The 21,996-nt window shown below is 43.2% G+C and overlaps 1 protein-coding gene across 3 annotated transcripts in view; it reads left to right on the top strand.

Moving 5' to 3' along the window:
* The first annotated feature begins 173 nt into the window (after positions 1-173).
* LOC310800741 (PDZ domain-containing protein 2-like) overlaps positions 174-21,996 on the top strand; it is a 98,883-nt gene continuing 77,060 nt past the window's right edge. Inside the window, exons 1-5 of one of the 3 annotated variants that reach the window (XM_083664676.1) lie at positions 174-344; positions 452-616; positions 792-1,244; positions 1,375-1,443; positions 4,163-4,408. In XM_083664676.1, the coding sequence (XP_083520802.1) occupies positions 4,405-4,408 (4 nt within the window). In that variant the 5' untranslated portion in view covers positions 174-344; positions 452-616; positions 792-1,244; positions 1,375-1,443; positions 4,163-4,404. Of the gene's footprint in view, positions 345-451; positions 617-791; positions 1,245-1,374; positions 1,444-1,518; positions 1,646-4,162; positions 4,409-21,996 lie in introns of those variants that run through there. The other 2 variants (XM_083664671.1, XM_083664672.1) reach the window with 2 other exon arrangements.

Here is a 21,996-nt window from a genome sequence, read left to right as displayed (position 1 = left end):
TGATTAATAGATGGAGATTAATTTCTCCTGGCAAAGTTTGAGACTGAAAGAAATGTCCAGGCAGTTTTTTAATATGCATGTTTGCTTCCTGTCTGTTATCTGTCTTCGCTGTCACTTTTTCACATAGATTGATGACAGCCACTTTGAGGTCAAAAGCTCCTCCACTCCTGGAAAGGTCTATGTCGTTGACATACAGCTGGAGATGTGCACCTGTCCCATGGGTAGCAGTGGTGGGCCCTGCAAACACCAGGCAGGTGTCGTCCTCCAGCACAGCGTCCCCAGCACCAACTTCCTGCCACAAACAGCAGACATGAAGGCAAAGCTGCTGTACATGGCAACTGGTAGTAAGTAAAATACAAAGTACAGGCTATGGCAGTGTAGTGTAGTGTAAACTGTAGGCTACTCAATGGAGGTGCGTGACATAAATTTTGGTATCTTGTTTCATTTTCAGAGGATAATGTTCCCCTCCAGTTTCTGCAGCCGTTGAAGGAAGAGGCTGTGCCATCCAGAGGGACAGATGCAGTTGCAGACGTGGACACTGCCGGTGACACCTGTCGAGAAGAGACGGATCTGGTGATGGTAGCTGAAGAGGTTCAACAGGCTGAATCGGAGGAAGGTATTGAGTCAGAACGCGTGCTTTCAACTGTGGCCTATATCAATATTCACATTTTGTTATTCACGTGCAAATACTTTTTGGTGCCGAGTTGGTATAATAGAACCCAATACACCACTAGACAACTAGACAATATTTCACAATTGTTGGTTAAATTACTATTGGTCTCGTTTTCCAGAATCACGTCAAGCTGCTGAAGAGGGATTAGCTGAAATATATAAGGAGCTGTTAGCCATGGTCAACAGCAACCTGTCTCTCACAACCCCATTACTGGCTGCAGTAAAGGCCTTTAAAAAAATCAAAGACAATCCATCCAAGATCAGCACAGCCTTACATATGTTTGGCCGGTACACAAACAACGGTTTGACATCTGTTAGATCTAGAGCCATACGTAGAGCTGCCAGGCATGCTGGCCCTGCTATCCCTGCACAGCCAACAGCAGTGGCGAGACGCAGGGTACCCTTGGGGGGAAGACGCCGCCTTGCTGCTGGACGCCCCACAAAGGTCACAACAGGACCTGATCATGTTTACGGCCAGCCAGCCAAGAGGGTCAGAGCACCAGCTCCTCATCATCTGGTACACTCTGTGTCAGAGAGAAAAAGCCACCCAAAATGATACCAACTTTGTCTGAGTAGGTATAGTTTGAAATGTAAAAGTTTCCATTTATTCACTGAGATGATTTCCTCGTGTAATTTACCTCCTCTCCTCTTCCCTCTCTCCACTCCTTTCCTCTCCTCTCCTCCGATATTGTCCCAACCCAGTGACCATGCTGCCTGAAGTCACCTGCTGCTGCTCCTTGTGACCTCTGCCTCCATCACTGATAAGACACAGTAAGTATAGTTTTAAATGTAAAATGTTTCCATTTATCCACTGAGACTATTTCCTCACTATTTACCTCTCCCCAGAGATGGATGCTGTGACCTGTCCATTCCAGAGCCGTGTAGTGTTCATTGGCTAATGAGTCTCGCATTTTGGTCCTCCGCTGACGCCTCTCTCTCTAGAGGACACTGGTCTATTCCATTCCCATTCCCAACAGTTTTATTAGCTATATATAATTATATATACTTTTGGTTTTATTGATTGTGTTTTTAACTTTATCTAGGTTTTATGATGCATGTTTGCATATCATTTATTTTAATTATAGCTTTATTGGTTGTGGTGTGTTCAACTTTTTATCTATGGTTTTATTGCATGTTTTGTATAGGCTATTGGTGTTTTACTTTATTGCTATTTATAATTTATTTTACTTTTGATTTTATTGGTTGTGGTGTGTACAACTTTATCTATGGTTTTATATTGTTTTATATGATTATTTTTGTAGTTTTTTTGTTGGGACTGGAAGAGGGATTCCCAGCTGGACTTGTGAAAAATGTAGAAGAAAAAACTGGACTGTATTTTATTATTGTATTTGATTTTTTAGATAAAAAGTCTGCTTGTTGAAGCTTGGGACTAAAGCACCTGGGTTTATTCATCTTTTAAAATAAAGATGTTTAAAAAACTATTGCTTGTTACATTTATACAGTGCTATACCTTTTCTCTGGGTAAGAATTGAGCTTGAAATTAACGATATGATACATTATATTAGAGGAAATGAACGATACGTGAACACATACATGTTTTTGTAGATTGTGTACATTGTGTAGATTACAATTATTATGCGACCATAATTCATTTCAATGTCCGCTCTCAATGTCCGCTGAAATCGCTGTCCGTTATCAAGAGTTATTCAGTTGGTTCATGAAATCGCTGGGCTGCGTGCCCTCCAGTGTTTGTGGTGTGGGAGATTCCATCTGTCAAAAGAAGAACACAAAAGACTTGCTCCGGCCAATCCCGGCGCTTGACTGCTGCGTAGGCGGGCACAGGGCGTGGTTATTGCCTATCCTATGTGGGGTTAGAAATCACGCCTCCGCTCCGCCAGACAGCTGGAGTGACAAGACTAGAGGTCGACCGATTAATCGGCCGGCCGATTAATTGGGGCCGATTACTGGCATTTTTAATTAATCTGCATCGGCCTGCAAAAAAAAAAAAAAAAATTTGGCAGGCCAGGCCAGGCCAGGCCACCGGGCATTTGCCCGACGTGCCCGATTATGCAGTCCGCCACTGAATGTGAGTCTTCTCATGCACCCATGAGCCTACTGTAACGTTACGTTTCCTCGGTCACCACCATCTTCTGCAAACACACTTCTCCCATCAAATGACAGCAAATCTAAACAGTTACATTATTATTATTATTATTGTTAATGTATAGAACAGTGCATGAATGAGTTATCTGACATACTGCTCTCTCGCTATAGACTACCAGTCACTACTGAAATCTATACCGCATAACCCAATGTATTTTTCTATTTAATAAAAAGAATAATTGATATAAGATAACATCTTATATTAGATGTAGGCCTACAGTATAATGTTATATTCGATTTTCAATGTGCATGAATAGATAATGGAAATCTAGGCTACTAGATTTCTTTAAAAAAAAATACCAACAGAAGAATATTGCACATTTTTTGGGGGCGCTACCCACACGTTTAGCTGTGTGTTTCTCATTCCACGAATGCACAATCCTTACAAGTTGTACCCCGTTGTAAAGGTGACTAATCAGGCTTTCCAACTATATAAAATACAATACCAATTGGTATTATTAAAGGGGAGAAATAATCGAGCAAAATAACGTTTCCAAACTTTTTTTGAGGAGTTTATTTTAATCGTATTTTATCGAATGAACAAAATAAATAATAATCGGCATTATATATCGGCCATCGGCCGCCCTGCTCTCTAAAGATCGGCATCGGCATCGGCCATTGAAAAAGCAATATCGGTCGACCTCTAGACAAGACCCACAGGTTACCACGGTAAAATCGCGCGAGACAATTTGTATGTGGGATAAATACAACAACAAACAGGCAGAAGATCATTGTTCCCAACTGGAGAAGCAGAGGAGGGGTGGACTTGCTTGGTGTTGTCTTTGTAAAAAGGATGGGTCGTGTCATATATTATTTTGTGGTTTTCCACTTCAATTATGAACTTTTCCTCATACATGTTTGTCCTCTGGCTTGATATTGAATGCTGTAAACACCTCTGCCCTGTTGACTCCATGCCTGGCTCCGCCCAACTTGCTGTGGCTTTGCTCCGTCATCCGTGAAAAATAGAAGCCTTGCGTATCTGCTTCGGAGAGCTCCGGATCGTCGGAGCTGGGACGGAGTAGACACGCAACGCAGCGGAGTAGGTGGGAGTTGACACAATGATTAGAGTGGAAACGTATCGGCTCCGAAGCCGTACCGCAGCGCAGACGGACCAAACACGGACTCAGTGGAATGTAGGCGTTAGAGCTAGATGTATTCTGAGGAGTGGGGCAAGAATGTCACAGAATTTCTTGTAAAATTCAGCACCGAATCCATCAGGACCGATATTTTTTATTGATTTAAGTAAACCCTTTAGTCTTGGAGGTACAGCTCCCCGCCAGGAGGGGTTGCTGCAGTGCCCTAAGCACCCCTAGTTCCAGCGTCCCTGTCCATCTTATTGTTACCCTCTGTTTCTCTCATCCTTCAGACCACACAGTGTGTTCCTTCAGTACACACAGTGCCGTTTCCAGTGGATGTTTTCTGCCTGGCTCTTCAGACAGCCTGCCCCCCTCAGCCACCAGCTGAGGGCGCTCTTCCTCCAGTGGAGTAAACACAACAAGCGGAGGGTAGCCAACTGGGGCGGGACCCTGTGTGACGTCTGGTACCTGGCTATGCTCCACCCAATCACAGCAGACTACTGGAGAGGAAACGGCTGGTAGAGATGAGACCATGGGTGAGTTATTTAACCTTTACTCTTGTCTGCATATTTGATTTGATTTGATCATCTTTATTTCCAACACGTAAAAGAAGTTTAAACAAAACTAAATGAAAGCAAAAACAGCTCAAATAACAAAAGGACCATCATCAACTTCATATGAAATTCACCTATCGCTAAGCCCCGAACGTAGATGAGTAAATCACAGCGCGTGCAGCTCCACAATACACTCAGACAACCTGAGCCTAGAGCTCCATAGAGAAGCATAGAGAAGCAGAAGAAATCGGGATTCTCCTCTGGGTTTATGTTATATATAAAGTTTATTGATATACAGAGGTACATGAAATAGATTACCAGGCGCCACTCTTCAATTCAGCGTATATATAATCCACAGAGAGGTTACTTTAAGTCAGGGGTTCCCAAACCTTTCCGACCAAGTACCACTACGTACCAAACCAAATTTCCCATGGACCACTTCCACTGCGTATAACCCCCCCCCCCCCCGCCCATAAAATAAAATTTGATGATTTAACTATGCAATAGCAGCAGAAAGGCTAAATAACAATATAAGGCTACTAGCTGGTTCAAAATGAACACACACGGACACTCACTCTCTCTCTCACACACACACACACACACACACACACACACACACACACACACCTGCCAACATTAGGCTGTGAAAAAGAGGACCCCTTTGAAAAAGTTTTTTTCCCTCACCAAAATGTTGCCTAAATTTGGAGTGTTATTTAGCTACCTTCCTTCCTGACAAGCTAGCATGACATGTTTGGTACACATCCATTCCTTAAGTCTTCTAGTTTCATATGATACCAGAAACTTCGCTCTGGCTTTAAAACTGAGCCTGCTGCAGCCTCTGAAAGTAAATGTTCAAAATTGTGATGTTTCCCAAATATCGCGATATTTCCGAAAATCGGCCCAATCCGGCAACTGCTCAGGGTTAATGTGTATGTAAAAACTGTTGTCTGTAAAAAAAATAAAAAAAAAATGCAATTCTCTGGCGGACCACCAGGCGGAGGAGCCCCGCGGACCACAGTTTGGGAACCAATGCTCTAAGTGAATAAAATGTCAATTCTGGATGTGAGTCGCCTATTATCCCCACTGGTTAACTTATCCCGCTGTCTTCCTCCGTTAAAACTGCATTTGAATGGAGTTTGATTAAAGATTCGCTAAAGCCGTTTCCATGCATGTATCGCATTTATTTTCATTGATAGCTTTAAATGTTGTACATTGCCCTCCGGGGCAATGTAGCATTTGTCGAAAATATAGCAACCCCGTTTGTTGTGACGGAGTTCTCACTTCCTCATCTCGTCGCTTCCCAAGAATGCTCTGTTTCTATAATATATTCAGAACTAACAGTTCCCAGTGGCCGCTGAGGGAGAGCCCGCCCCAGGCTCCCAGCCTGGGGCGGATTAGCGTCAGATTAGCGTCTGTGGACCAGCACGCTAGGTTGCGAGTTATCGTTAACTTAACGGTTACTACGCTAAAGAGGACATCTCAAAATGCCTAGACTTACCGAATGCACCTCTGCAGTTGCTGGATCACGTACAGTTGGCGTCGCTCCAGCTAGAAGTGTTAATTTTGTGGCTATAGACAAATTGGTGCAGGTAGCTTGTGTGAGAGAGACCCGCGCAGTATGCGTGAGGAAGCTTGTGACGTCCCGATCCCCCGTCTGGGCAAACGAAGCGTTTGGGGGTGTGGCTTGGAGGAGACTGCTTGAGAGAGCTGTATAGGGACAAATCCAACTGTGGCAGTTCTGAGCTTGTGACCACTCATTACAGGGAGGGCTGACAGCAGTATATATGCATTTACAAGTAAAAACAGCTTTTGCACGGAATGGGACCTTTAAGGATTTTTCAAAATGTCTATGGAGAAAATGAATGGGGAACTCACTTCCAGGGCAACAAATGTCACATGACTGAGTGCTCAGCTCTATAGAGGGAATGCACCGACGCCACGCCCCCTCCCGAACACGCCCCCTCAGCCGGACTAAGCAGCACTGAGTGTCAAATTTCCAAAACAAACGTGGCTTCCGCCAGGGGTAGTAGCGAAACCACGGCTAATATAAACGATTATCTGCTTAAATTAAAGGCAGTTGGACTCGAATGTGACCCTTATAGCTTGCCAAAGAACCAGTGGTCCATGGACGTAGACATGTGGCCATGAATAGGGTTTCCTGACATTTATATGTAGCTACTTAATATAGACGCCAGGGAAGCATACAAGAGCCTGGACGCGTGGTTGTACTTCAAGGCTGGATTTGTTGGCGACATTAAAGCAATGGATATTCTGGTTGTATGTGGAGAGGTAAATATTTATTTTATTACAACTTTTATTAAGAAAAATATAGCATACGCTGTCACTAACACACGCTAGCTTTGTTCAATCATAGTGAACACTGTCACTCATGTAACGTTATATCTGTGCAGGTAAAACACAGCCAGAGAATGAATGAGCCCTCATTGAAACCCTGGATAGCTGCAGAGAAGACCGGGACCATTTCATTAGCTTTCGGCAGCCTGTAAAAAGATACCTCCGACGCCTTGTTGAATCTATTTTTACAGTCAATGGCACAACAGCACTTTCCCATTTACGTTGTTTTCTCGCGGAAGCTGAACGCTAAACACCGTGACCGGGCGGCACCACCTGGCTTGTTTAGACGTTTTGACACTCACTGCAGCTGAGTGGGCGTACCCGCACTGACTGTCGCGTCCGTGACGTCACGTGCATTCCCTCTATAGTGCGCTGAGTGATGTCACTCGAGTACTCCATGATGTGATCAGTGATGGTCACTCGAGGAATTGTGATGTCATCAGGGAGTGATATCATCAGTGATGCGAAGTTGAGCAATTGTGTGCAGCACATGCCAATAGAGCAGGCGAGGCCACGTGCGGGCGAGGCTGCGCAGCGGCCCAGCTGTGTATGCGAGCCTGTGTTGTGGTTGAGCTCCAGGGTGGGTGAGTTTAGCAAGCCTGCGATAGAATCAAGCACGCGTGATTTCTAATGATACAATAAAGTCAATAGGCAAACTTATAAACAACACACATTAAATATGATGTTGGAAAAGGAGTAGGAAGAAGTATGCACTTATGTATTCCTAGTGGTTCAAGGTTCAAGGTTCAAGGATATTTATTGTCATTCCAAAACATGAAACATGGAAGGGAACGAAATATGGGCTCAAGGTCCTGGTGGATATGTCAACTAGGATATCATAAATCATAAAATATCATAAGAACAACTGAGTACTAAGAAGGAGAACAATATAAAAACAACATATAAATTAGAATCATCATAAAAACAACATAATACCTGATGTAAGAGCAAGGGAAACAATTTAAGGTGCATGTGTTCGCTCAACAGGGAGCCACTTAAAGTTCATTTTGTTATGCTCACAGCTGGCGGCATTAAAGTGCGAGGAGTGTGGCAGCAGTTAATTTCACGAGCAGCAGATTTGAGATATACATATATAGATATAATACATACTATGTACTATATATAAAAAATAATATATAAGTATATAATTAGATACGTAAAAAAATAAGGTAAAAGTTATAAGAAGTAGCAGCAGTACATTACACGAGCAGCAGTTTAGATATATACATATAAAGATATAATACATGCTATGTACTATATATAAAAGATAGTAATATATATGTATATAATTAGATACGTGAAAACTAAAGTGTGTAACGTTAGAGTGGTTATGCATTGTTCATAATTCTCACAGCCACCGGAAAGAGGGGCACGGTGGCTCAGTGGTAGAGCTGTCGCCTCACAGTCAGAAGGTCCTGAGTTCGATTCTCGCCTGGGACACTGTGGGCGCTGTGGTTGTGTTCCCCCCCATATCTTCAGTGCCTACTGCCCAGGTGGGTTATCTCGTCGTAAGGGTCTTTCTCTCTGTGTGGAGTTTGCATGTTCTCCCCGTGCTCCCCCAGGGGGTTCCTCCATATATAACCCCCCCACTAAAAACATGCAGAAGATCAGATCGTCATCGTCATCCGACCAGTGACGACAACATCCGAAGTTGGTCCCCGGGCGCTGTACGAGAAAGCGACCACTGCTCCTGGCCTGCCCCCCGGAGGAAAGGACATGCCTGGATGGGTTAAATGCAGAGGACACTTTTCACCGGCCACCGTCAGCATGAGTGTGTTGTGGCCGCATGCATGTGTTGTGGTGTTCGTGTGACAATAAAAGACGGGGCTTGTCCGTTACGAGAGAGTTTTAAAGAAGCTATTCTTGAGCCTGGTGGTTCTGGCTTTGATGCTGCGTAGCCTCCTACCAGAGGGGGGGAGGGGCAACCAGTCCATTGGCAGGGTGGGTACAGTCCTTCATGATTTTACCAGCTTTATTCTTGCATCTGTCCTGGAAGATGTCACTGATGGTTTGGCAGGCGGCAGCCAATGATCCTATGTGTGGTTTTGACCACACGCTGCAGTGCTTGTTTATCTGCAGCAGAGCAGCTGCCATACCACACAGTGATGCAGGAGGTGAGGACGCTCTCCACCACACACCTGTAGAAGGAGGTGAGGACGCTCTCCACCACACACCTGTAGAAGGAGGTGAGGACTGAGGTGCCGAGGCCAGCACGCTTCAGCCTCCTCAGGAAGTAGAGGCGTTGGTTGGCCTTCTTCACTGTACTGGTTGTGTTCAGGCTCCATGTGAGAGTGTCGGAGATGTGCACTCCCAGATATTTAAAACATGGGACAACTTCGACAGCTGCTCCCCCGATGATGAGGGGAGGGGGGGTGGAGCTGGATTTCCTGAAGTCTATTATCATCTTCTTCGTCTTCTTCACATTGGAGAGGTTGTTTGTTGCACCATGCCTCCAATTTCTCCACTTCCTGTCTGTACGCAGACTCATCGTTGTTTGTGATGAGCCCTACCACTGCCGTGTCGTCAGCGAACTTCACGATGTGATTGCTCAGGTTCCAGGCTGAGCAGTCGTATGTGAGCAGTATGTACAGTAGAGAGCTGAGTACACATCCCTGGGGGGAGCCGATGTTGAGGATGATGCGGGAGGACAGGATGTCATGGATCCTGACAGATTGGGGCCTGTTTGTCAGGAAGTCCAGTATCCAGTTGCACAGAGATGGGCTTATCGTGCATTCCTTTATAACTGGGAACTGGTAATCTTACCGGTTCAAAGTTCATGAGCTGGGACGTGACGTCACTAGAGCTGGTATTTCCCATTCCAAACTCGTAGGAGTCTCAGCAGCCCCGACCTAAAAAAATCCAAGATGGCTGCTCCGCGCAACAACAGTAGTTATAATCATATAAATGCTATTTAGCACTTCTGTCTTGTTTGTGTCTCGTTAAATCAGCTGTACACACAGCACGGCCTACTTCTATCTGTGTGGACATGAGGCTGCAGTGTTTGTATGCGCAAAATGCCACTAAATGTTATATCAACTGTTATTGCTAACAATGGCTAGCCTGGCTAGCGAGTGGATCTGACCAGTGAACAGTGAACTTCCCAGCTCAACTTTTCTGCAAATGGAACGCTAACAAAACGGATGTGACGTCATTTAGCCTCCACCTCCCAGTTCTTTTGCGATAAAGGAACGCACGATTAGTCCGAGTTGTGACAGCTTGTCAATCAGGGTTTGTGGAATGATGGTGTTGAACGCAGAGCTAAAGTCCAGGAACAGCAGTCTGACGTAGGAGTTCTTGCTCTCCAGGTGAGTGAGGGCCAGGTGAGCCACGTAGGAGATGGCGTCTGCGGTGGAGCGGTTCTCCTTGTATGCATACTGGTGGGGGTCTATGGTAGTGCTGATGGTCTCTTTTATGTGTGACATGACCAGCCTTTCAAAGCACTTTGTGATGATTGGGGTGAGTGCTATTGGGCGGTAGTCCTTCATACATGTCACTGTGGGGGATTTCGGGACAGGGATGATTTTTAAGGCAGTTTTAAGGTTTAAGGTTTTAAGGCAGTTTTAAGGCATGTTGGGACAGTTGCTGTTGAGAGGGAGACATTAAAAATGTCCGTCATCACCTCTGAGAGCTGGTGTGTGCAGTCCTTAAGGACCTGGCCAGGGATGTTGTCTGGTCCTGCAGCCTTGCGGGGGTTGACTCTCTGCAGACACTTCCTCACACTCTCAGCAGAGACACTGGGGGGGGGGGGGGGGTGAGCCTGGAGACAGGAGGGATGTTTGGGTCCTCAAAGCGAGCATAGAATGTGTTGAGGGCATCAGGGAGAGACGGGTCCCTGGGGCATTCTACATCTCTTTTGGTGTAATCTGTTATGGACTTGATGCCCTTCCACATGCTCCGGGGGTCATTGGTGGAAAAGTGACGCTGGATTTTTAGAGCGTATGTTGCTTTGGCCCTTTTTTTTTTCTTTTTTTTTTGAACTTATTTTTATTTATTTTCTCAAGTGCAATTATACATTTATTCATTCATTTACATCACAGGTATGGGTGTATTGAAATGCAGTCCATATAATCTTGTCTTTTCAATGTCCATAGTCTCCATTCCCATATGACCGGGTTTGTTATTGTCTTTTCTTCGTATGTAGAGAAAAGACATACAGCATGACAGTCAGTTCAAAATTATAGAAGATAATAGACAAATTAAAGCAAAAGAAGAAATAAAATTAATAGCCTACTACAGGTGTTGTTCACTACACTCTAGGCAAAACAAAATACAAAAAGATTGGTGACCACCTCATCAAGAATGCCTCTGTCTTTAATTGTAACCTTGCAGTTATTTCCTCCATCTGATAAACATCTTTAACCTTCTCCTTCCATTGTGTTATCGTGGGGGGCTGCGGTCTCAGCCAAGAGATTGTGATCATTTTCTTAGCGGTTAACAGAAGGACTCTAAGTATTCGTTTCAAGTTATTGTTTCCCATATCTTCTGGTATTATTCCTAATAAATAGTAAGATGGTTCCAAGGGAAATCGAATCTCTAGACAGTTCTTAATTTCTGTTTGTATGTTCTGCCAATAATCCCCTAATTTTGGGCAGTCCCAGAATATGTGTGAATGCTCTCCTATCAGGCCGCAACCCCTCCAACATCTGTCTGAGGTACCACCAAACTTTGACGTGATGAGGAGTCCTGAAAAACCTCATCTTAACCTTCCATTCAAATTCCTTCCAGATGGGACTACTAGTTGTTTTGTGTCCCTCTGCGCATGCTAATTCCCAATCTTCTTCCGAAATTATAGATTCCATCTCCAGTTCCCATTTTCTTTTAATGTCCAGACTATTATCCATTAAATCTCCTTGCAGTATTTTATATATGTAGGAGGTGATTTTCTTTTTGACAGTCCCATCAATTGTTAGCATAAAAAAACTTTCTAGATGTGATGGTGTATTACATAATTTGTCCCATTCTTTGTGTTTCTGGAGGTAGTGTCTTATTTGTAAATATTTAAAAAAAATCATTGTGTGGAAGGTTATATCTGCGCTGAAGTTGTTCAAAGGTCATCAGGACCCCTCTTTCAAACATTTGACCCAACATGATTAGACCCTTTCTTTCCCATTCTTTAAACCCTGCCCCTATTTTGGATGGGAGAAAATCAATAGTTCGTGCAATCTTCATCGCTATAGATATTGATGAGGGGAGTCTTAGCTTCTGTCTCACGGTTGACCATATTTTCAGAGTGGTTTTTACCCATTGATTATTAATTTTATGTATTTTCCAAGAATCCTTGTTCAAAAATGGGATTACATCTAATGGTGCTTTTGGGCAATGATTTTGTTCCATCCCCACCCATATTGTGTCTTTGTCTTGAGATAGCCATGCTACCATTGATCTGAGCTGAGCTGCCCAATAATATTTTTCCATGTTGGGTAAGTCTAGACCCCCCTTTTCTTTTGAGCATAATAGTCTTTTAAGTCTAATTCTGGGTCTTTTGTTTTGCCATATACATTTAGATAGCCATTTGTTAATTGTTCTAAATGTAGCAGTAGGGACCTCTATAGGTAGGGATTGGAACAAAAATAGCAACCTTGGTAGTACATTCATTCTTATTGTTTCTACACGCCCTATCAGGGAAAGGGGAAGGACTTCCCATCTTGTAAGATCAGTTTTTATTTCATCCATCAATTTCTCATAATTGGCCTTAAATAGTTGTGATGTGCTAGGAGTTATGACAATTCCTAAATATCTGAATCCTTGCTTGGACCAGTGAAATTTAAATTTTCCTTCTAACTGTGGTGGCCAGCTCCCCACCAGCATCATTGCCTCAGATTTTGATTGATTAATTTGGTAACCTGAAAATTTCCCATATTCTTTTAACACATTCACTGCCAGCCGTTTTTTTTTTTACTGTAGGTAGGTTCTGCCAGAGGGTTTTTTTGAGGATTCTGGCTCATCTTTCAAGACCCGAGGATTCTTTTCTGCTAAGATTTTGTGAACACACAATATCTCAAAACAACTAATAGAATGTGTGCTTTCTCTGTCTAAAAGAGTTAGTTTGTAGAGTTAGTAGTTATGTAAGCATTAGCAGTTGAATACAGCATGGTTTCAGCGTCAGAAAATTTATTCAGAGATAAACGGCTTTTTGTGAAATTCGATAGAACAGTCACTTTAACCATTCATTTTTGGCGTCAGACATCTAAACAATAGTTTTGAACAGTAATTTCCTCCATAACAGCAGGAAACCCCCCTCTACTTCCAACTCCTCCCTCCGTGGGCGTTCTCCTCCGCTCTCCTTGGCTCTGCGGCGGGTCTGTGACAAACGAGTTGCTGCTTTGCTGCTGCTGCCTGGCAGTCTGCATGGGGCTCGCTGGATGGGTTTCGCTGGTTTCTTGGCGGTCCGGTTGAGAGCTCTGATGAAGCTCTTGCGATTCTGGGCTTATTTATGGTGCGTGTTTCAAAGTGTGCATCCAATCTATTCTTGGAACCCCCCACCGTTGCCACCGCTGTGCATCAGCGCGAAAGTGAAAGCGTTTTCGCCATCCATTTTACTGTATGAGAACGGCTTCCTCGCGCTTTTCCCTATAGTTTTGGCTCGCCTCTCCTACTGTGGAGAGACATGTCGCCACTCAGTGGGTCGGTAAAATAGATTATACACATTCAATACCTCCAATTCTGGTATAGGAGACGTAAAAGGGGTTGATCGATGTCCCACCGTCAAATTTTTTTTTTTTTTTTTTTAAGCCTAGATATCTCGTCTTTGGCACTCAACGGTTGGATTCTGTAAGCCGAGATATCTCGTCATTGGCACTCAACGTGTTAAACTACTCATCAATGCCGGAACTGAGGAGACAGGGTCACTGATGTACGTCAATAAGTCATCCGCGTAAAGCGAAGTCTTATTTTCTGTCTGACCATCATCTTTTATACCTTTAATATTTTTATTTTGTCTTATTAATGTCGCAAGGACATTAAACAAGGACAGCGAAGAGCAAAGGACTAAGGCAATCTCCTTGGCGGACCCCTTTCTCAAGGTTGAAGAAATCTGAACAGCAGCCATTCACTCTAACGCATCACCTTGGATTTGTGTATATGACCTTCACCCAGTCCACAAACGTTGAATGAAATCCCATAGCAGCCAGTGTTTTATATAAAAACTGCCAGTTTACAGTGTCAAATGCTTTCTGCGCATCAAAGCTAATTAGCACAGAGTTTTGCATACTTTTCTTGGCACATGTTATAATATTCAGTGTTCTCCTTATGTTGTTTGCTCCTTGTCTGCCGGGAATAAAGCCTGTCTGATCCGGGCTAATGAGTTTTGTTATAATTTTTTGCATCCTTTTTGCCATAATACTAGTCAATAATTTTTGGTCATTACATAGCAGACTGATGGGTCTATATCCTTCACAGAGTGTCGGATCTTTACCTTCTTTGTGAATTACTGATATAATGGCCTCGGACCATGTATTTGGTGGGTCCTTATTGGAGAGAGCAAAGTTAAAAACTTTCTCTAATATTGGTGTCAAATCATCTATAAAGCATCTGTAAAACTCTCCGGGGAGTCCATCGATCCCTGGGGATTTATTATTTTTATTATTAATTTTAAAAAAATTAAAATTAATTTTAATTTTTTTATAGCTTCCCTTATTTCACTTTCAGTAATAACTGATGTAATCTGTGCTGCTTCCTCTTCTGATAATGAGGGTAGGTGTAGTCTGGCTATGAAGGCCTCAATTTCGTTGTCTGTTGTTTCTGAATTAGGTTCTCTGTATAGATCTTTATAAAACGAAGGCATCTGCTATTTCCTTTGGGTGTGTTACAATTTTTTTGAGTGTGGGATGTATAATCTTAGGTACCATACGATTAGCCTGTGCTTTACGGAGTTGAAAGGCCAGTAGTCGACTGGCTCTGTTCCCCATCTCATAGTATTTCTGTTTAGAAAACCTTAAGGCTCCCTCTGCCTTATATGTAAGGAGCTTATCCAAGGACTTCCTTGTTTCTTTTAATACTAGCAGAGTGTTCTGTGTTCCTGTGGACTTATGTTCTATCTCCAATTGTTTTATCTTATTCTCTAACCTAGTCTGCTCTTCCAATCGTGTTTTCTTCAACCTTGATGCAATTTGAATCATCTTCCCTCTTATGACTGCCTTAGCCCCCCCTCCCATAAAATTGATGGTGTCACTTCTCCGTTGTCATTAATCTCAAAGTATTCCTTAAGGTTCTTTTTTAAGTCTTGTACCACTGTTGTATTAGTCAGTAATGAGACATTTAGTCTCCAATATCTGAAATAAAATTCTTTGTTTAGATCTATGCTTAATATGACGGGAGCATGGTCACTCAGAGTTATTGGTTCAATATGACAGTCTGTTACTTTATACATACACTGTTGAGGAAGGCAGAAGAAATCGATCCTCGAGTAGCTATTATGGACATTAGAATAAAAACTGAAGTCCTTCCCCTTAGGATTTATATGTCTCCATGGATCAACTAGTCCTAATTCTGAGAGCATATTATTAAGTGTTTTAGTTTTTTTAGTCTGGGCTCCTCCTTCTGCTGGCACTCTGTCTAATTTCCCATCTTGTACGGCATTAAAATCTCCCCCCGCTATTAACATGCCTTTAGCATTATCGGCAATAACATTGGCAATTTCCTTAAAGAAATCCTGATCATATTCATTTGGAGCATATACATTCAGAATGGATACCTCCACCTCCCCTATTGTGCCTATTACCATGACAAACCTCCCCCTCTGATCCTGAATTACTTTTTCTGAAGAAAAGGCCAACGACCTATTAATTAAGATTGCTACTCCCCTTTTTTTACCAAATGAAGCACTGTATATATGATTTACCCATTCCCTTCTCAATTTTTTATGTTCTCCTTCTGACAGATGTGTCTCCTGTAACAAGCCAATTGAGCATCTTAGTTTTTTTAATTGACTATATATTTTCTTCCTTTTAATAGGATGATTCAGTCCATGGACATTATATGTGATTACGTTCAAATCATTCATGGATGTAAAGCTAGGGTATTCAAATTTGTCCTAATGTTTTTCCATTTTGTTGCTAACCCAACCCTCAGTTCTAATACGATGCACCTGAAAGATTTCCATGATATAATATACAATTGCACTTCTGTGAGAATCAATGAAACAAGTTCTGAACATGATGTGTTATACGAACTTATAACACATAGCAATAAATGAACAAAATAAACAAAAATGACTTCCAAAAACCCAGCTGGGTGCACCTGTGTGCCCAGCTCCCTTTGTGTTATAGGCAGAGAGTAGTGGCCTCTAACTCTCTCTGGGGAGTATGCACAAAGTGCCATCCAAACAACAAACCACAGAAAATAAATCCTCCGGTGAAGTTGGAACCCTATCTCGGGCATTTCCATAATATAAAAAGAAACGGGATATTTCCCTCCCCCAAACGTTTACCAATTTTTTTGTAAACTTACACTCTTTGTTCAGTGTGATTAGCTTTTTTTTTTTTTTTTCTTTTCTTTTTTTTTTTAAATTATTATTATAATCTTTTATTATTGTTTTTCACTCTTTTTTTTTAAACATTCTTATTTTATTATTATTTTATTTTAAGTATGCTGCCCCAAAGTGTCCCGAATATGAGTGGGTAACATATTACCTCGCTGTTGTCACTCAAGTCTGACTCTGTTACCTGAGCACCTCTCACTGTAGCTGTCCTTTCAGACCTGTAGAAAGGATCTCAAATCCGCGTCTGACAGAGTTTCATCTCTTCTCCCTCTCCCGTTATCCTGCCTTCGCCACGTTTCTCTGGAGAGCTCTCGTTCCATCTTCTCCCTCTCGCTCACCTGGACTGTGACGCCCAGATCTTGGAGTGTTGGCACCGCCTCAATCAGGGTAGGAAACGTTTTCACTCCGGACGTCAGGTTGACTCTCAGCTGGGCTGGAAAGCGACATCTGGCCTGGATCCCCTTCTCCTTCAGCTGTTTTATCACCCCACGTATCTTCGCTCTTTTCATCTGTACATCTGGAGAGTAGTCTTGGTCAAAGTATATGACTTTCTCTTGAAACATGACCCGCTTCTGTGCCCAGGCTTGACGGAGCACCGCTTCTTTCACTGTATAGTCTAGAAACTTTATAATGATGGAGCGTGGTGGTGCGTTGTTGGCTGGTTTTTGTCCCAGTGATCTGTGTGCCCTCTCAATCTGTATATTCATCTCCGGGGGGAGCTGTAGCGTGGTCTTTATTAGTTGTTGCATAAAGCCAGCCATGTCATTCTTCTCACTCTCTTCGGGGACCTGGTACACTCTCAAATTGTTACGGCGTATACGGTTCTGCAGATCATCACACATATTAGTGAGAGCAGCGTCTCTTCTCACCAGGTGGCGGATAGCCCTTTCATGCCGCCGGCTGTTGTCTTCGACCTCGCCGATTCTGGTCTCCGCCTCCGCGGTTCTTTGCTCAAGTTTCCCCGTTCGTTGTTTCAACTCCCCCACCGACGTTTCCAGCCTGGAAAGTGTCGCTTTGGTATCAGCAAATGAGTCCTTAGTTTCTTTTCTCAGTTCTTTCAGTTCTCGGATTAGTTCCTCCATGTTCCCTTTACTCTCGTCTTCCTTAGTTTCCACCTCGGGTAATGGCGGCGGAGGCTTCTCTCTTTCTTCGTCTTTTTGAAACACGTTTTGCTGCTTCACCTTTTTCCTTTTCTTGTTATTCCGTGTGTTCATATTACATCTTCTTAACTTATATCGTGTTAGTTATGTTCAGAACCTTCTATAACTTTGATAAGCAGCTAATCACAGCTAAATGTTAGGGGAGCGAGCACCCGACGCGTGTGTCTCAAAGCATAGCGCCACCGGAAGTCCGCTTTGGCCCTTTTTATGCCTGCATTGAGACATAACCTCGCTGCCCTGAGTTCGGTTGTGTCACCAGACCTGAACGCTGTGTCACGGGCTTTTAGCAGAGCGCTAGTCTCGCTAGCCAGCCTCTCTTCCTTTCTGTCAGAGAGTCTGGCATCGCAGGTTTCGATTTTGGGATTGCGAAAAAAATGCTCTGTTTGGGTTAACCAATCAGCTTCGTCTTGGGCGGTGCTTAGCGTTAGTGCCCTTGGAAAATCGTTTCGGGGTGGAACTTGTGTCGGCGGAACATTTAGACGGGAGGAGAGCTCACAGGCATAAAGATGGCGACCTCACCGAAAGAAGCTAACACTCCTCGCAAAATAATACCAGACATATGTCGATTGTGTGATGGTAGTTTTCAAAGAAGAAAAGACAGACATCGCCTCATTAGCAGTTCGCACGAGCCGAAGCCTACATTTACTTTAGCGCTGGAGGGGCTCACTGCACCCGTTAAAACCACAGACGATTTATTAGCTGTATGTGGCTCTTGTAGAATGTTGTTAAATCGATATCACAGAAGCTCATGTGAGGTGGAACGGATCGGTGCTTTGGTCAAGTTTAATTGTATGTTTAATAAGGTACATGCTATTTGCACCTGTATGTCAAATACGTCGAATCTAAAATGTTTAAGCACGTCTAACGTATGCACATGACATGTGCACCCATGTGCAGTGAATATGCCACTGTCTCGGACTTGTCTTATCACTATATTGCCTTATTGCCTATTGCTGCTCATTATTGCTTATTGTTGCCTATTGCTTATTGCAATGTCGTAAACGGAGTCCACAGCACAAGAATTTCACACGTGATACTTGTACCATGGAGTGACAATAAAAATCTTGAATCTTGAATCTTGAATTGGTTCTATACCGATGTTTGGATCTGTAGCGATAACCAGTGTTAAGATTGCTGTTATGGCCAATATCTGATATTTGCTGATGTACATATGCTCAGCATAAAAACAAGTTTGTGTTGACCAAATATTATACGTCTTATAAAACACTAAAACACTGAATTAGAAATAGCAATGTCTTTATTTTCAAAAAATTAGGAAAAGCAAAGATAAGAGAAACAGCATTTTTCCCTCTCTAGGAAAACTACCAGCTTTTACAGGAGCCCACAAAAAAAGGCTTGAATGTGTGGAAACACGTTAAATGTAAATAATCACACAATGTACACACATCTATTACAATAACCAAATATTTTTCTGTTTCTGTGTTGGCCAAATTTTGTACATCTTGTAAAACACATGTGAATTTTAAATAGTAATGTCTTTATTTCCTAAACATTGGCAGACCATAAAACTGAATTACAGCATTCCCCCCTCTATAGAATATATCAGCGTGATGTCACTGCCACCCAAAAATGTGTAACTCTGTGGTAGTTAACTAGTATGAGTTGTACCAAACAAACGTTAATATCTCAAAAACTAAACGTCACATCGCATATATTTTGACATTATGTGTGAGAGCAGAATTAGCTCAAGAGGATGATTTATAATTATGCATGTCGTGTTAAAGTTGTGTTGAAGTTGTGTGAACTGTCGCAGTTCCTAAAATGTAAACCGAGTCAGCGGCTAGAGTGAGACACACAAGCCTCCTAAAGCTCAGGCTCCATAGGGTTCAATTGCTACCCAGTGATGCGGTTTGTTTACCAAAATGCTGCTCGACTGATCCCTCGTATATGAATAGAAGTAGCAGGCTTTACAGGACCTCAGACAATAAAAAAGAGAGGCTTGCTTGTGTTAACACTTCTCAACTGTGCTGTGTAAAAACTATTTACTAACAAAAAGTATGTGGAAACCGTGACTAGTCGTGGAGCACTGAGAAGCCTTTTTAAAACAATGTCATGTTTCCAAATACATCAAGACCACTCAAGCTGTCCTCCTCCTCAAAGTGTTCCTCCTCTGTATCTCCGAACACCTGTGACACAATGTTCAATATCGCCTGTGCCTCAGCAACCTTAAAAACTTGCACATTGCAAAATACATCCACCAATGTGAAAAGTCTGTTGCTTGACTCAAGCACTTCTTTGACAATATGTGCTCCTGTGTGGCTTTCAGCTTGTTGAGTGGAATAAACAGAGACTGCTCCAAAAACACCTTGCTGCGGCATGTCATGTGTTATGCTCTCTAAGCATTCCTGAAGAATGTTTCTCTGTTCATCTGTAACAGTTCTTTCTTTTACAAGCCCATCCCCTGCATGTTTCTCTAGTGGACTTGCACGTCCATCACAGGTATCGAGACAGTCACAATATAATGCACAGGAGCTACAACATGCATGTTTGGGTTCAAGAGGCTTTGTTTTCTCACCATCAAACAGCTGCAGCAGTTTGACTCTCATGCACCGTTTTCTTTCAGAGACATACTGGAGCATTTCATCCGATAAGCCTTGTAGCTGTCTGCCGTGGTATAAGATAACTGAATGTGCCTGACACCCATCTCGCCCTGCCCTCAAAGGCTTGCATGTAGGCCTCAATGTTTCTTGGGGGCCCATAGTTGACAACATGGTTGACACCCTTAAAATCAACACCCATTCCGAGTGCTGTAGTCGCAATTACAACTCTGAGAACAGACAATGGGTCTTTGAGCGAGTTCAGTATATGCAGTTTGACGTCTTCTGGTGTCTCTGAATGATACATGTCCACCAGTCTATTTGCTGAAACATCTTTGGCACCTACTGGATAACATGCATGCTTCCCCAATGTAAGTTTGAAAACATCAGAGTACAACAGTGAGCACTCTGCTATACTCTTGCAGTATATTACCACCTTTTCTGTTGTGGGCCCCTGGCTTTCCAGCTCCCTGCAAAGCCAGGCAAAAGTGTTGGCTGGATCAGAGGAGACTTTTTTGGTAGCAAGTCTGATGTTGTCCCTGCTCGGGCTTTTAACAAGCTCTAAACATTGTTGCATTCCAAGATTTTTCCTCAGCTTCTGTCTCATGGCTTTGGAGGCTGTTGCAGTTATTGCCAGGAGGGGCACAGAAGTGGGCAAAAGGGATCTCAGTTCACCAATTTTTCCACACCACTCTCTGAAAGGAGCCTCACTCCCCTGTCATTCTCCCCTGTAAATACAAAGACAGAGTGATTAACCAAATGGAGAAATAACATTGATGCAGTGGTTAAGTACGTCTGCCTTGAATGGGGTTCTAAAGTAGATGATACTGAATCGGAAGTTTAGGTTTTGCAATTTAGTGTTAAGTAGCTACTACAAATTGTACACAGTATTTTTTTTTAACAAGATTGTGCTTTGGCAATGTTTATGGATGAAATGATAATTGCTGGCTACATTTTAGTGATTGTGATCATTGACTTAGCTAGTGTAAGTTGCACACAACACGTTATCTATATAAATGTACTGCATAGATGGTTAATCGTAATTGTTTTTACCAGTGGATCGCCGTATGTACTTCGTCCACAGCTATCCCCACCAATCGCTCACGAAACGTCGTCGTTTGCAGGATCGCTCTCCATTTATCTTGTCCAACGAATGTCTCAGCTGATCCGTATACAATGGAGTACTCGCCAGCAGCTATTTTCTCGTCCAAGTCTGGATCTTGCCCGGCGTAGGCTGCAGAAACCCCCCTTGAAAGCAGGGTTTTGACCTGGTCCTCCATTATCGCGATCAAGGGAGAGACTACCAAAACCATCGGATTTTCACGCCATCTCTCTGGGTTTATCCGTGCTAGTTCACCGTAGACGATAGGCCATGCCTGGAAGATGAAACTTTTTCCATAACCAGTGGGTAAACATGCAAGAACGTCACTGTTAGACAGCAAATGTTCTAAACATATTCTCTGGATATCTTTACAACCATCCACCGAAAGTGCCGAGCAGGCCTTCTTTATTGCACAATCCATATCTTCTTCAAAACTTGCCATTTTCAGCATGTACTGTAGCAACGAGTTAGCCCATAGATTTCTGCCGTTAGCTTTCTACGCTAGCTAGTTAGCGTTGTTCGGCAGCCGGGAGCATTTACAGGGACACACAGCGGAAGCCGCTCTGATTGACATGGTCGGAGCCAATGACAGAGCGTGACAGAGCTTGCAAGCGGGGGAGCGGTTATCCTGCTGCCACCGAAACAGCCGCTCGAATGGGAGAGCAGCTTTAGAGCAGGGGCGGGCTGATCCCCGTTGCCTGTTTCCGCGACGCCAGACTCTCTGACAGAAAGGAAGAGAGGCTGGCTAGCGAGACTAGCAGAGCGCAGACTTCTGCGTTCAGAGACCAGAGATCAGAGAACAGTTTGTGCACCAACCTTCGCTGACGTAGATACATAATCCACCTCCTCGAGTTTTCCCCGACAGGTGACTCCGATCTGCACGGAAGAGCGTCAGTCCGTCTAGTTGGAAAGCCTGG

This window comes from Poromitra crassiceps, assembly GCF_964638095.1.
Source record: "Poromitra crassiceps genome assembly, contig: HAP1_SCAFFOLD_58, whole genome shotgun sequence".
In the NCBI taxonomy this organism is placed as follows: domain Eukaryota; kingdom Metazoa; phylum Chordata; class Actinopteri; order Beryciformes; family Melamphaidae; genus Poromitra; species Poromitra crassiceps.
The sequence above is the reverse complement of the archived record's forward strand: the minus strand, read 5'-3'. Positions and strand labels throughout refer to the sequence as shown.